This window comes from Hermetia illucens, chromosome 6 (assembly GCF_905115235.1).
Source record: "Hermetia illucens chromosome 6, iHerIll2.2.curated.20191125, whole genome shotgun sequence".
Taxonomy (NCBI): Eukaryota; Metazoa; Arthropoda; class Insecta; order Diptera; family Stratiomyidae; genus Hermetia; species Hermetia illucens.
The window spans coordinates 79,287,715-79,302,876 of record NC_051854.1 but is presented as its reverse complement, the minus strand read 5'-3'; the positions used below and the strand labels follow the sequence as shown (position 1 = coordinate 79,302,876).

Below are 15,162 nucleotides of genomic sequence, written 5' to 3'. Positions count from 1 at the left end.
AAACTGACCTTTTCAATTCAAATCTGCTTGATTGAATTAATGTTGAGTTAAATTTATTACAGTTCCAACAGTTCTTCCGTCTTCTGAGAAGTGTTTATAGCCTACAGTCTAGCAAACAGGACGACCTCCATCAATGCGCGAATTAAATTCTAATTAGGAACCAAAAAGATGCGAAATTAGGGAAAAACCCCAAATTTCCTTTTGCGAGGATAAGGGTCAAATCAGGTCGTACGGTAGTAGTTCGGATCTTTTTAGATTAGTGTAATCTGCAGTGTATTAGCGACACTGTAGGTGAATGAGCTTCAAATTACCAGTCAGTGGAGCTGGAATATAAGCGAATTTGACTGAATAAATGTATTATCCTCATCAACCGTGCAACCACAATGATGAACCAAACGATAATTACCGTCGAGGAATTGAGTGCTTCTTTGAAACACTTCAATTTGTTTGATTATGCAGCATGCATGCTCATGCTCGTCATATGTGGAGGGATTGGAGTCTACTTTGGTTTTCTGGAAAAGAAAAATTTGAAAAGCAAAGGAAATGAAAAGAATATCCGCAGATATGAGTCGACAGAGGAACTGGATTATTTGGTTGGAGGACGGAAAATGAAAACTCTTCCCATAGCCATTTCTTTAATTGCCAGGTAAGTGAACCTCAAATCAAGTTTAATACATAAATCATAAACATAAATACAATGGAGACCTTTACATGTACAATATTTTAAGGTGGCTCAAATGTGATCCAATTTTCCAAAATCTCTTCCAACAATTACCCATTTTCAGCATGGTTGGATTCCCAAGCCGCCGTTTCCGCAATCGAATCTCTTTATCTAGAAATCTAGAAGATAATAGCCTCTCCAGGCAGAGCATCAACGGTAAATTACGATCTATTATCTATTCCGGAAGCGAACGTATCAAGTATCAAGTGGAAGTTGAGCAAACAATAATCACTATCTGGCAAGCAAATACATTTCAGGAAAGAACTATCTAAATGCCAGAAATATTATCTGGAGTATCAAATTATATATTTCACATAAGCCAGAAGCAAGCTTCAACATTTTCTGGCCGATTGAGCTTGAATACATGAACATTATCCTCATTTTCTCCTTTGTTATCCTGGAAGTGGTTTCTTTGCGGAAGATTCATAATAAGAAGTCAATAGCCCACGATTCAAGCGAAAAGCATCTGATGAGAAATCGTGTGGAGAATTGCACAAAAGGCGCTGTATATATGCCTTTGGATTATGTAATTAGATTTTTGGCTCATTGGGGGGAAATCCTGCAAAGCCGCGAAGACTCATTTCCCAGGGGTTGGTCTGTAGGGATTCAAATTTTCCCCTCGCTGAGAGGTTTTTCTTAAAACATCGTCCCTTTAACTCCATAATAACATATATACCATAGCCATGAAGGATAAAGATAAAACATATTGGCACGCTGTCAGTATCTCGATCTAACAGTATAGGAAGTCCATAAAACAGCCTTCCAAATCCAAAAAATCCAACCTTCTGGTTCAGAATTTATCGGTCGTCTTCAAACTATTTGTGCCATTGTTGCTCCACACTGGATACACTCCAACCACAGAAAGTCCTTCAGATTTAACATGATATAAAGTCTCCTCCGACATGGAGTCATCTGCAAACAAATTACAGCGAAACACTATTCTACTATTTGGACTATCTGCTAAGAGAGATTATGGCCTTACTCATCCCTGGCAGCAAGGATAACACTATTCTTTAACTTTCCCTTACACTTTTTCCCTAGTTTACATTCCTGTCCGGGCAAAACATTTAGGAAACTTATCTTGAACCGTAGCTAAGCTGAAGGAAGAATTTTATCGTTTTAATCTTATTTTTCCTTTTTTTTTTGCAGTTGGGTATCAGGAATTGCACTCCTTGGAACATCGACTGAAGTATATATCTACGGTGTGAACTATCTGTATATGGTAGTGGCATTGGCTATATCGTCAATAGCTTCATGGCACCTCTATCTGCCGGTCTTTCATGAGCTGCAATTGACGTCAACCTATGAGGTATGTACTTGTTTACATTGTTGAGCCCGGGGTAACTTTATAGGGTTGAGTGCTATATTTTATCTATTGCGGGGTATTTTATTGAGCAGTGATAAGAATCTTTCTTTAGCGTGATAAAAACAAATTGATTTCATTATCAGTTAATCTGAGTTCCCTTAAGAAGAAACACTGCTCGTAAAGAGGGTTTCTATTCTATTTATGAATTAGGTTTGCATAAAATGTCAAGAAAGACATCAAATTATCACTATATGAAAGCTCGAAAGAAAACATATGAAAAAAGACCCTCCTGCAATAGGATATAGTCGTGGCATTTCATTTAGTAATCGTGAAAGTCGATACCCTATAGCCCATTTTGAGCATTGGCCTCTAGGATCTTGATCCGTCCATATGTTGAACGTGGTTAGCATACTAAGTTTTACAAATTTGCAGGGTTCAGGGTCGTCAAATATTTGGTACAACTCATGGTTGTATCTAATTCGTCATTGTCCTCTTGCTCCTCTAACTCCTATTATTCTCCTCAGGAGCCTTAGTCCAGTGTGAGCCCATATCTTTGTTGCAACCCCACTTTTTGTGTCCAACGCATCTGTCAGGCTATTATTGACTCAGATTTGCGCCCGTCTGCCATTTTGGTAAAGCTTACTAGTTTTGCTGGAATTCCCGTGGCAACCACTACTTTATAGACTATAATGCTGCCATATGCCTGCTTGAAGTAAACGAATATTTGATGGACATCGATGTTAAATTCCCAACATTTTTCTAGTACCTGTTTGACCGTAAATATCTGGTCAATTGTAGATCTTCAAGTGCGGAAACCTTTTTGGTTTTCATCAATTTTTTAGCGCCAAACGGTCTAATTCTTCTCTCTAGAATTTTTGTGAAAACTTTATAGGTCGTACAAAGTAGTGAAATGCCTCAGTAATTGCCAAATGTCAATTTGCCAACTTTTTGAGGATAGGGCACATCACTCTTTTCGACCATCCTTGTGGTGTAGTTCAAGATGCAGAGAACTCAAACTATGGCTAACCTTCATGGTCCATGGAGAGCCTAATTTGATGATTTGAGCGCGAATGTCAACTATTATTATTATTCTGTTAAGGGAAAGTCGCACCGCGTCCTTAAAGAACTATTGTGGCCCTTTTGCTGGTTGCAATGTACCTATTAATCATGGTATCTCAAGCAAGCCTATAACCGTTAGGAATTTTAGTATATTCCCTACTTCCAGATCTTTCAACTTTGCATCTGGTATTAAGTATTCTCTCAGATGCCTCGACCTACACTGTCCCAAAACGTGCATAGAGGTTTCATCACACTCCGCACAAAACCTGAAAGGAGGAAGTTTAGCCGACAGTGGCCAGTCAGTGCCGGCAGTGACCAGTCAGAATTTCCAATATGATTCGGAGGTTCTTCTTGATGAGGTTTAAGCGATGCTTTGTGCGCTTGGATTCGTATCCCCCAATAAGCACATTGGACTGCTCCATTAGCGGTAGCCCCCCCGATAAGGTTTCCTCAATCATTCGTTTTTATTTTTAATGCCACAACCATGACCCCGTTTCCGATTCCACGGAAGAGTTCTAGCCCATGTAAAGGCGTCCCTGCTCTGTTGGCTAGTTCGCCGTCTGCCCCATTACCATCCAACCAAACATGGTCTGGAACCCAGAGTATCCAGACCGTGTTAGGCGAGCCGAGCGTATTCAGTCGCTCAAGGTATTCTCATAACAGTTTAGAGTCCACCTGGTTTGACCTAAGTGTCTTCATCGTTGCTTGACTGCTAGTAAGAATAGCAATGTTCTGCTCGCTGTAGTTCCTTTGGAGACTAAAGAAGGCAAATCTGTCTACGGCGTATATTTCCGCCTGGAATATGCTAGTGTACGTGCCCATTGGCTCCAAGTACATTTTCCTTGCACCAACAACACCGGCACCCGCTCCCTCTGCTGTGAAGGACCCGTCATTGTTCCAAGTAATCAGTTACTAGTTTAGCCCGTATGTCCCTGACACTCTCTTCCAGTTTGCCTTGTTGCTCCAACGTGTTTCAAACTCCTTATCAAAGTGAAACCTTGTTGCCATGTTATCCCTTGATATCAATAATTCGAGATACCGCCTAGAAAGAACATCAATCTTCCGTCGATTTAGGCAGCTCCCCGCCTCACTGATACTCCCGGCCATTCTAAATATTACCCTCCTTGCTTGCATCTATATGCACAGATGGAGAGGGGCTAATCCCAGAAGGACCTTCAAGGATCCCGTTAGGCATGTCCTCATTGCCCCACTGATACACTCGCAAGCCAGTCTTTGCAGTTTGCGTTATTCCCTGGCTTGTGTAGTGAGTTCAGTTCTTTGCGCCCAGTTTACCGCCCCATAGATAATCATTGGCCTTACTATTGCAGTGTGTATCCAAAGTAGTATCTTCGAGCTGCAACCCCATTTTTTTCCTGCTATGCGCATACAAGTCATCAGAGCCCTGGTGGCTTTCCGACAAGCGTTTCGGACATGTGTCTTGCACAGTAATTTTCGGTCTAGCGTAATTCTCAAATATTTGACCTCTGTTTCTCGTTTCACCTCCATGTCATGTAACCTTATGGCTCTGAGGTTATCAAGCTTAGGTCTCCTAGTGAATGGTAATATGGTGGTTTTATCTGGATTGATCCGCAGTCCAACCTTCCTGCACCAAACGCTAGTAACCGAACGAATGTTTCGCACTCTCTTACGGATCAGGACATCTTGTATATCTGTGTGCGATGTGTTATCGAATGCTCCTTCGATATCCAAAAATGTACGCAGAGCTATTTCTTTTATAATATTTCTATGGCACCCCGTAGTACATTCATCAGCTGATACAGAGCAGTTTCAGTTAACCGTCCTGCCCGATAAGCGTGTTGACAGTGATCTAAGGAATTAGGCTTTTGAACGTTAATCTTTATATATTTGGCTATGACCTTCTCCATCGTTTTGGGTATGAACGATGTTAGGCAAATTGGTCTGGAAGATTTAGGGTGAAAAGGATCCTTTTTACCCGCTTTCGGAATAAAGACCACTTTTGCCCGTCTCCATGTCCTTGATATACCCCAGGGCTATGCTGCACCTCACCACACTCAGAAGAGACTCTACGAAGATTCTATTTCTAGGCCATCCTGGATTAGTGCTGGGAAAATGCAATCTACTCCGGGTGATTTCAGTGGTTTAAAAGTTTCCACTGCCCACCTTACCCTAGCTTCTTAGCATACCTCTTTTGCCAGTTTTCGGTGCTCCCTTGTTCCCTTGTCATTCGCTATTGGGGTATCAGGTAGAATGTTGTCGCCTGCCACCATGGGGTAGGAACCCGGAAAATGATTTCTAAGAAGCAGGTGTATCCTGTCGTCCGCATTCTTGGTAAATATCCCATCTTCCTTCTTCAAACAGACAGAGGATATTGCCCCATCTTTGGCTACAGCGTTCTAAAGGTAGTTGGTTCTGTGACCTGTTTGATCCCATCACAGAATTCCCTGAAGCTGTTCCATTTAGCTTCCATGATCTCGATGCTATACGCAGGCAGTGCATTTTTGTACCTCGGCGAATCCCTGATTTGTTTTGCCCGGTTGAAGGGTTTTCCTACCTCTGTTCTCATTCTGGCCAGGTTCCTGTTCCTCCATGGTACATCCCATGATGACTTGACTGCCTTAGCCGGACAGTTGGCCTCACAAGCATCAATGACGACTGTGTTGAGGTTTTCCACCACTGTTTCTAGTTCGAGTTTGCTCCTGATGTCACCGCCCCCTTGAAGGTAGGCCATGTTCCTCAGGTGCGGTGCATAGGATTCCTAATCCGTTCTCCTGGGATTTCTTATTTTTCTTTTTATTTCAGAGATTCTCTCAATGTTAAATCTGATTATTCTGTGATCAGACATAGAGAGCTCATCCGACACCCGTCAATTCCTGACCAGGCTGTTCATTAGAATATTTCCTAAAGTTATGGCTAGTACCTCCAATCTATTGCTGGTCACAAATGTTGGTGGATTGCCAACTTATTGTTAAGAACAAATTCTTCGATTGCGTCTCCTGACTTCGTAATGGGCGTTGGCATCGCAGTCGAGGAGAAGTGGTAAAGACCTCTTCTCACAGTACTTTACCAGCTAAGCGACTTGTTCCGGTGAAACCCGGATGTCGTCTTCTGGGAAGTATCCCGATGCCACGACTGCCTCCTTCCGGCTTGCAGTGAGACTTTAATAGCCGCAACGTGTCCTGCTAGGAACTCTGAAAGACATACATATTTTAAATTGCGTTTAAGAATTATGCAAGCTCTTGGTTTCTCTCAAGAGGAGTCCCAAATTACTTGCATGTTTCCCCTTGCAGATCGCAAATTTGCTTCCGGTACATATATAATTATCTCAGACGTGCTTTTCCTTGTCCCTGCTTTCTGAACAGTGGTGTTTGTTAGTTTTTGTCCTCATAGTATACCAATGCTGACCTTGAATCTACTACTGCTTGACGTCTTAACTTCTCCCTTCTTGCGTGTAATCACCTGGCTGTCAGTGTTCCTGGGTAACCAGTTTCTATGCGGCACGGGGTTCCGCTTGTTTGGCTGTAGTTTTTTTTTATTTTACTACGGATACTCATTTGTTTTCCACGATAATGGGGTTAGGGGGTTCGCAGTGCCATAACCCTCAGTAGCACGGTAAAGTCTAACTTACTCACTGAGCCGACCAGGTATCGGTGAGGCTCCATTCGAATACAGTCAGTTACCCCCGATTGCAAACTATCCAATGGCGGAGGTGGTACGACTCCCCAATCTAGATCCGTAGCGTTTTGTTAATAGTAGTAGTAATAGACTAACGGTCTTGGTAGACGAGGGCTTGGCCACTGGAGGAGAGGCAGCCTCAGGGAGCTATATTCCGTGTCAGTCCGTCCTGTAGTGCACTGCTTGACCAAAAATAGAAACCGAAATCTTTCAACTAATTCACCTCCATTTTATCATCCACAGTATTTGGAGCTGAGATTCTCGAAAGGTGTCCGGCGGTTCGGATCAGTGATGTTCTGTATCAATATGGTATGTCTCAGCAGAAAATTGAAGTGATAATGAAACATTATCATGAATTCATTATCATTTCAGATGTTATGGTTACCAATTGTGATATTTGTTCCAGCATTGGCCTTGAATCAAAGTATAACAAATTTTTCAGCCAGATAACCCAAAGAATCTAAATTAATTTTTACTCTCACTTCTTTTCCCTTGCGCAGTTGCCGGAATTAGCATACACATCATTTCTCCAATTGTATGTGGAGTATGCATATTTTACACCTGCGTAGTAAGTATCGCTTCAGGACCTGCCTTTGTTTCATAGCAGCAATCGACCCTTTCCATTTTCAAAATAACAAAAAAACTAACGACAAAATTCCTAATAATCACTTTATCCTTTTCATTATTCACAAAATCACTTTCGCTATTAACAAAAACATTTCCAGAGAAGAATGTTTCTGATTCCATTTGAAATTGTTTCGTTAATGGGCAAAGCTCAGAAACGCCTTCGCTCCCACAATGAATCTGCACAAAACCTCCACTGGTATCCACACATTAACACTTATCTTTATGCATATTAAGTACTTTCTCAGGAAATCGCTTTCACACCCCATTTAATAATTTAACAGGGCGGCATCAAGGCAGTTGTGTGGACAGACGTCCTGCAGGCTGTAATAATGCTGGCAGCGATAATTGCGGTGATGGTCAAAGGAACCATAGAAGTTGGCGGATTTGATGTAGTTTGGGATCGAAATTTGGAGAGTGGTCGTTTGGACGTTCCACCGTACGTATATCTTTTCTATTTACGGAAGTCTTATATGAATACCAAATATTAATCATTTCAGGGCAACATTTGACCCGACAATACGATATTCCTTGTTCTCGATATTTGGTGGAGGCTGTATATATTGGGTACAATCCACAACAACAAACCAGACTATGATGCAGCGATATTCCTCGCTACCAACAACACGATCAGCGCGCAAAGCTTTGGCAATATTTGTGATAGGACTTGGCATATTATTGGCCTTTTGTGTCTATAACGGCCTTTTACTTTATGCAACCTACTTCGATTGTGATCCAATAACTACGAAGGTAAGTTGTATAGATCTGCCTAAAGTACTCGCTAGGTCATTGCTTTGAAAAGGCTGGAGCCTACTATGTACTCCCTCATCACCCTTAATTCTAAGTAATCATATTTGACTTCATATTTCTATCAATTTTTCTACTCTGAGCTTGGTATCCTGTGGCCCTTTTGGTCCCGGGAAACTTAGTATGTGCTATTATTAGTATTCTGTACACGGCCATGAAAGAATTCGGCATCCCGAAAAAATTAATAAGATTGACTAGGCTGACCCTAACCAATGTGCTCGACCAGATTAAAGCAGCAGGATCACTCTCGAGACCATTCAACAGCAACAGCGGTCTAAGACAAGGGGATACCTTATCATGCGTCAACTTTAACCTGGCCCTGGAGAATGTGATTCGCGATTCAGATGTCAATGTAGGAGGCATCGATGGCGTAGGCCAGGACGCCAGACAGCTTTTAAGGATGTCGAGTTGGTGGACCTCCGCACAAAACCAGACTCTCTGGAATTCCTTACTAAGGCAGGCCTAAATGGGATACCGGATGTAGCGCCGTTGATGATAATGTCTATTATTATTCTGTTATGGGGAAATCGCATTGCGTCCTTAACAAACTATTGTGCCCCTTTTACTGGTTATAGTTAACCTATTAACTATATCGAATGTGGAATGGCTTTCCCCAACGCTATTCCCTGGTATGAAGTGGGGCTGGATCTGACGAGTTGCCTTTGTCCTGGATGAAATTGTCAGCCATTTTCGGGTTACTCATCAGACGCAAATAGAATACACTTTGCCATGATTGGTTGTGCTGCTGGCTACATATCAATAAGTACCCTCTACTTTACCACTTGCCAGCGCTGCTGATAGGAAAGTCACCTATTCTGAACGGCCAGATATTTTTGTTTTTTTTTCTTTATTCGTACTACGAGGTATAAAAATCTTATAAACACAAGTCCACAAGCAGGCGCGTGTGGGATTCGCACCCACTAAAAGCCTCCATCAGTCTCTCCAGCCTCTATCTTCCGGGACCACCATTGACGTATTACTTCGCGGAGTAAGTTCGCCTTTAGGCACTCGTACTTCTGCTCCTTACTGCATTCCTCCTTCTTACCTTCTTTAGCAACTAGTCATGTATTTATACGACTGCGAGAAACAAGTAAACTAATTCTTCTTTGATCTTACCATCTCGACAACTTTCTTCATAGCGCTTGATTCAGCTTCCATCTCTTCATCGCGAATCCTCAGCAGTCAAACATCACATGCTCTGCACCTTCCGCTATATCACCGCATCCAGGATAAATAGCCAAACTAGGAGATCTGGTATTTGTTTCGTCCAAGCCAGCCCCTTATGTTGAAAATGGACTTGCGAGTCCTACGGCCCTTCGTGGACCCGTCCCATCTTCTTGGCCAGGAATCCTACGACTCTGACTCATCTGATGTTGGTATAAAAAGGCTGCAAACACTCCGAGTCAGTCAGTAAACAGAATTCATCTGCCACTCATGCAAGTATCTTGGTCCACACAGGTGACACGTAAAGCAGGAATTCTTCTTTCTACGGTTAGTTATTAAGGCCGCTTCCGTTTTTCATCCGCCAAGGTCAGACCGGATCTTTTTATGCAGGACTCACCCTCTCTGTCTTCCTTACGTAGACCTCAACTTCCTTTGGTCGCTTTGCTGTAATAACTATAAAAACAACAACTACAAGTTCATCATCAAAGTCAGGGGTCTCAGAAAAAAGGCGGCCTAGTCTTCGCTGCCAACTTGAAAACTTTGTTATCATGTCTCTGATGCTACTACATATTTCCCGCAGCTGGTCCTCGGTTACTAGATGTAACGCGTTCTCGTTGAGTTAGACTACCATTTACCTTACGCTACTTTGGGGTTGAGGAAGCAGAGTTACAACAATCTCTTTTAACAAACCCTGTAGGTTTCTCAAAAGGAGATATATTCGGATGGTGGCACAACTGTTTGAAGCATTCTTTTTGCTCCTTCGAATGGCCTCTTTTAAATGGCCCGCAGTTATATGTTTGTCTCCTCTCGATCATCGCTACCGGGTTTTTACCTAAACCGCGGCTCACAGACTTATGAATACGTTGTTCCACTAGCATTTAGATTGCCCACTGAGGAGCGATGACGTTCTGAGTGGTCGTACCATAGAAGGATATATCGGCTTTGAGCGCCACGAAAAAGCTCGAAAGCTTTCACTGTCGACACAAGCAAACTACCGGCATTCTTTGAGAGCTCGTTATCGAAAATTATTTTTCCCTTGATCTCCATACAGATTCCTCGGTGGTCATTGTGAGTATAGTCCTTGCTTTTCGGCCAACGCCCTCTCGCATTGAGAATCAAAACATCTGTTCATCCTCGGCAAGTGTAGCGCTGGGTGAAACATAGCAGCTACATACGAAGGCTCGTCGTACTTTTGTTCTAATGAACCCATTTTCCAGATGCTTCATTATGTCCTGGAAGGCATCTCTTCCAAACTCCCTAGCGCTGCTTAGCCCATGTGATCTTGGACCCAAATGCCCCCACCGTAATTTTGATATGGCTCACTAATCATTACCACATCAATATCTTCTTAGCAGATGATTTGCGAACGTAAATACTGCATCACCTCGTAGTTGTTGAGGTTGATTTGTATCAACCCCCCCCCCCCCCCCCCCAGGATTCCCCTGAATTCTGGGCACCGGCTGATGACTGCAATGTGCCGAAAGTCCTCAGCCTCCTCCTCTTTTCGAAGTAGGCAATGTGGGTTAGCTTTGTTGATATGGCCTTTCCAATCCACACTTTCCGCATTGCTTCGACCTGCCATTCAAACTGGTGCATGCCTTTGCAACGTGACCAAAGCCATGGCATCTAAAGCATCATTTCAGTGCCACCCGCTCCTAGTCCTAGTCTTCCTGTGATGGTCGTCTGTGTTCCACCGTAAGCTTTTCTTAGGTCCCGCGAGCCTCCTCTTTCGTGGTGATCTCATCTATATCCTTGGAGGCAAAAATCACTAAACTCCGGCCTACTAGCCCTTATGTCGGGTTCCTGTGCAAATAACATTACAATTTGACGCCTGTTATCCTGGCCCTCATATTCTGACGAATATTGTCTCCATCTACCCAGCCTGCGATTAAGCATGTCCGCACAAAATAGGAGGAGAGGGGTCGAAGCAATCCTAAGTATATACATTGTTTCCTTATACTACGAAAAAACTTGATTGAATGAAAAATACAACATCCATTGAACACTACCTGGTAGTCCTTAAAACTCTAGATTTTTCTTTTACTATATATTACAGCTCGCCGCTGCTAAGGATCAAATGATTCCGCTAATCGTGATGGAGCAATTGGGACACATTCCTGGCATGCCAGGTTTTTTTATCGCAGGCGTTCTCTGTGCAGCTCTTAGCTCATTGTCAACAGGGCTGAACTCATTGACAGCAGTCATTTTGGAGGACTTTTGGAAACCCATGATGTCTCGGCCAATGTCTGAAAGGCAAATTGCCATCGTAATGCGTCTAATTGTTGTTGTGTTTGGCCTGTATTGCATTGGAATGGTATTCGTTGTTGAAAAGCTGGGATCTGTGTTGCAGTTGTCAGGTACTATGGGTGCCATTTCTATGGGTCCTGAATGCGGTTTGTATATGATTGGTCTTTTCTTGCCATGGATAAATAAAAAGGTAATTCTTTTCAATTATGTTGCCCAGTTTCGCTTGGGTTTACAATTTTCTTACTGTATGATCTGTAATTGCTAAATTAGAAATTATAAAACATCTTAATAGTTGGCTCACAAAAGTAAATCTGTTACATAATATCTTTGCTCAAATCTACAAAATTTTGACCTACATATATTCCTTCCACATCATTGACTAAAACTCAACAACATTACAGAGTGCTTTAACGGGCGGCATTACATCGCTACTCATAATGGCGTACGTTTGCTTACGATGTCAATTATCAGTAGCTTCCGGAGAATTCACATGGCCCGAAAAACCCTTCCGGACAGATGGATGTACTTACAACTTTACAATCCCAGCGAACAAAACATTACACGAGTATAAATAGCTAAATGGTTCTTCTAAATTCCTCTGGATTGAATTAATGTATGTTCATCCCCTTTTCCCTCCTTATCCGGCTTCCTTGGCCCTGCACTTTGCTACCATTGGTCCTGATTTCTTCCTTGCAGGCAAGATCCCAACGGTTTTCGCCCCATCTCCCATCTTCTGTTCATCACCATTGGAAGTTCCATAACTATTTTGGTGGCTGTAATATCCTCGTTCCTATATGGCCGATTAGACCCGAGGGACGTTGACTCCAAGCTCCTTGCTCCATTCGTACGGAAATTCATTAAATCTCGGAAGTACCTAAGTGTTCAGCCAGATATAAAGGAACGCGAGAGCATTATTCATGGATACGAGTTGCCCAGTCGAAATGTGAATGGAAACGATAGCTAGTCCTAGCTCAACAAGTGAAAAAAGGAGAAGTTGGTTGGAGGTCGAAGTGAATTTACAAGGCATAATGTGAAGGAGAGGGTGTTTTGTATGAAGGTGACTTCCATTCAGAGAATGGCTGCAATAGTTGATAAGAGGTTTTGTAAGTTTGAATAAATTTTCCAATAATATATAATTCGAGGTGCATTTTCCTTATTATTATTTTGCTAAGGGAAAGTCGAACCGCGTTCTTTAAGAACTGTTGTGCCCCTTTTGCTGGTTATAGTGTACCTATTAATCATCGTATCTCTAGCAAGTCTATTACCGCCAGGAACTTTAGTATGTTCCCTACTTCCAGATGTTTCAACTTTGCATCTGATATTAAGTGGTCTCCCAGATGCCTCGACCTACTTTGCGCAAGTGCGGACACTGTTCCAGGACGTGTATAGAGGTTTCATCACAATCCGCACACAATCTGCAGGCAATGTCCGCAAATATTCCTAGCTTCCCTAGGTGATAGTTTAACCGACAGTGACCAGCGAGAATTCCCACTATGATTCACAGGTTCTTTTTGGAGAGGTTTAGGCAATCCTTTGTGCGCATGAGTTCGTATGGGTGAGTTCTCTTACACCTTCCAAGGTACAGGCGGAAGAAAGGGAAGCCTGAGACGTGAACGGAACTGACTTGATACCAGTTGGAGCGATCGAATCTATGCAAACCGGACACCACAAACCAATCAAGGTACTAAGTGGAAAACAGACAAATACCCTGCGGGATGAGATGAGATTTTTCATGGATGAGGACATGGGAACTGCGGTACCTCCAAGTGCGGCTTTTCTCAGAAAAATAAAACACGGGGGATCGAATCTCTGGCGGCACAGTGTGGGGGAAACCCCATCATATGTGGACTGCGGCATACACTTCTAACTGTTTTCTACAACACTGACTAAGTTTATGTCGAAAAAACATGAAGATTGGTCAAATCAACCTCCAGCATGCCAAAGCTTCCTCAAATCTGCTGGCAGCCATAACGACAAAGCTGTAAGACTTCCCCTACATTTTTCTGGTGCAAGAGCCGTGGATTTGATCTAACAGAATCTACGGCATTGGATCAGTAAAGGGGGCTAGGATCTTCTACGATGAAGGATCCATAAGACCGAGAGCTTGAGTCCTGATGTTAGAGGCAACCATGCTGAGACAGTTCTGTTCCCAGGACGTAGCTACTGTCATCATGCAATATCAGATAAATGAACATCATACACTACTCTTAACAGGTTGCAATCGAATGCTCAATATACCAGTAGCAAATGCAATCCAAGAGGAGAGAAGCTATTTGATTTTATCACCTCAGTTGGTCTTATGGTGCGCCCCTACGTTTGTGGGACCGAGAAGAAGTGAAGTAATTGACCTAACAATCTGTACCTTAAAAGTGTTAGAGTTGATTAGTCTGCAGTACAAAAATGGAACCCCCGGACATGGCGACTCAGGCCTCATGTGTTAATGTGAATATACGCTGCTATCATTAAGCCGATGTTCGTTTATGCATCCTTAGTGTGATGGGTTAAGGTGAGATAAAAAGTGTTTCACCTTAAACTAGCCGCACTGCAAAGAACTGTGTGTCTGGGTATCACTGGTGCCATGAACACGATATCCGGCGCAGCTCTAAATACACTACTCAATTTGCCGCCCCTGGATATATTTATTCAAAGTACTGCAACAAGAGGAGGAGAGGATGAGGAAACAGCGGATGTGGGGGGCAGAGGGCAATGGAAGAGTTACTGGGAGTACTGAATCCAGTTCTTACAATGCCTTCCGATTCTCGTCTCCACATATATCTGTTTGGTAGAAGATATGAAGTTACCCTGAAGCATAGACAGAACTGGGAATAATTCAATACGGTGGAACTACTCTAGGTACCTGCTCACTGTGGCGTAGAAGGAAATGAAATCTCGGATGCTTTAGCGAAAGAGGGGTCAATCTCCCCTATTCCGGGACCGGAAGCAGCAATTCGAGTGCCAGTAGCATTGGCTAAGTCTTCAAAAACTAGGAACAAACTTCCCGCAATGACAGGTGGCAGAGCCTAAATGCTGCTCGGCATACCAAACTTTTCCTGCCAGAACCTAACGTGCGTACCGCAAATTTTATCCTGTCGAAAGCAGGAGGCCTAATTTGGGCATTCTAACAAGCCATAATTCACTAACTGGGCATATGTTGTGAAAAGAAATTACTCAAGATATTACGTGCCCCACATATGAATGCATCAGCCATCAGATCTCAGGTGCCGATATTCTCTAATTGCGACGGGTAGCAAAACTTTCCACTAACGGAAATCCTGCGATACGTTAACGAATCCGGAATATTCCGTTAGATGGGGTTGGCGAGTACAATGGGCCAACACAGCCTGAGTGCTCAGAAACTGTAGTTTCTCCACCACACACACACACACACACACACACATGGACTCGTATCCCCCAATGAGCACCCTTGGACTGCTCCATTCCTGGTAGGCCTGCACAGTATAGTTCCCACAACCGTTCCTCTTCATTTCTCATAGTCATAGCCATAAAACCGTTTCCGATTCCACAAAAGGGTTGTGGCCCGTGTAAAGGCGTCCCTGCTCCCTTCTTGACTAGTTCGTCC

General features: G+C 43.0%; 1 protein-coding gene across 2 annotated transcripts in view; it reads left to right on the top strand.

Moving 5' to 3' along the window:
* Positions 1-12,713, top strand: part of LOC119660288 (sodium-coupled monocarboxylate transporter 1) — a 32,950-nt gene extending 20,237 nt beyond the window's left edge. For both annotated transcript variants that reach the window (XM_038068760.1, XM_038068759.1), the window contains exons 2-11: positions 63-646; positions 1,871-2,030; positions 6,984-7,049; positions 7,113-7,164; positions 7,241-7,308; positions 7,649-7,803; positions 7,865-8,114; positions 11,392-11,772; positions 11,984-12,147; positions 12,279-12,713. In XM_038068760.1, coding sequence (XP_037924688.1) covers positions 384-646; positions 1,871-2,030; positions 6,984-7,049; positions 7,113-7,164; positions 7,241-7,308; positions 7,649-7,803; positions 7,865-8,114; positions 11,392-11,772; positions 11,984-12,147; positions 12,279-12,546 — 1,827 coding nt within the window. In that variant the 5' untranslated portion in view covers positions 63-383 and the 3' untranslated portion in view covers positions 12,547-12,713. The remainder of the gene's footprint in view (positions 1-62; positions 647-1,870; positions 2,031-6,983; positions 7,050-7,112; positions 7,165-7,240; positions 7,309-7,648; positions 7,804-7,864; positions 8,115-11,391; positions 11,773-11,983; positions 12,148-12,278) is intronic.
* Positions 12,714-15,162: the final 2,449 nt, after the last annotated feature.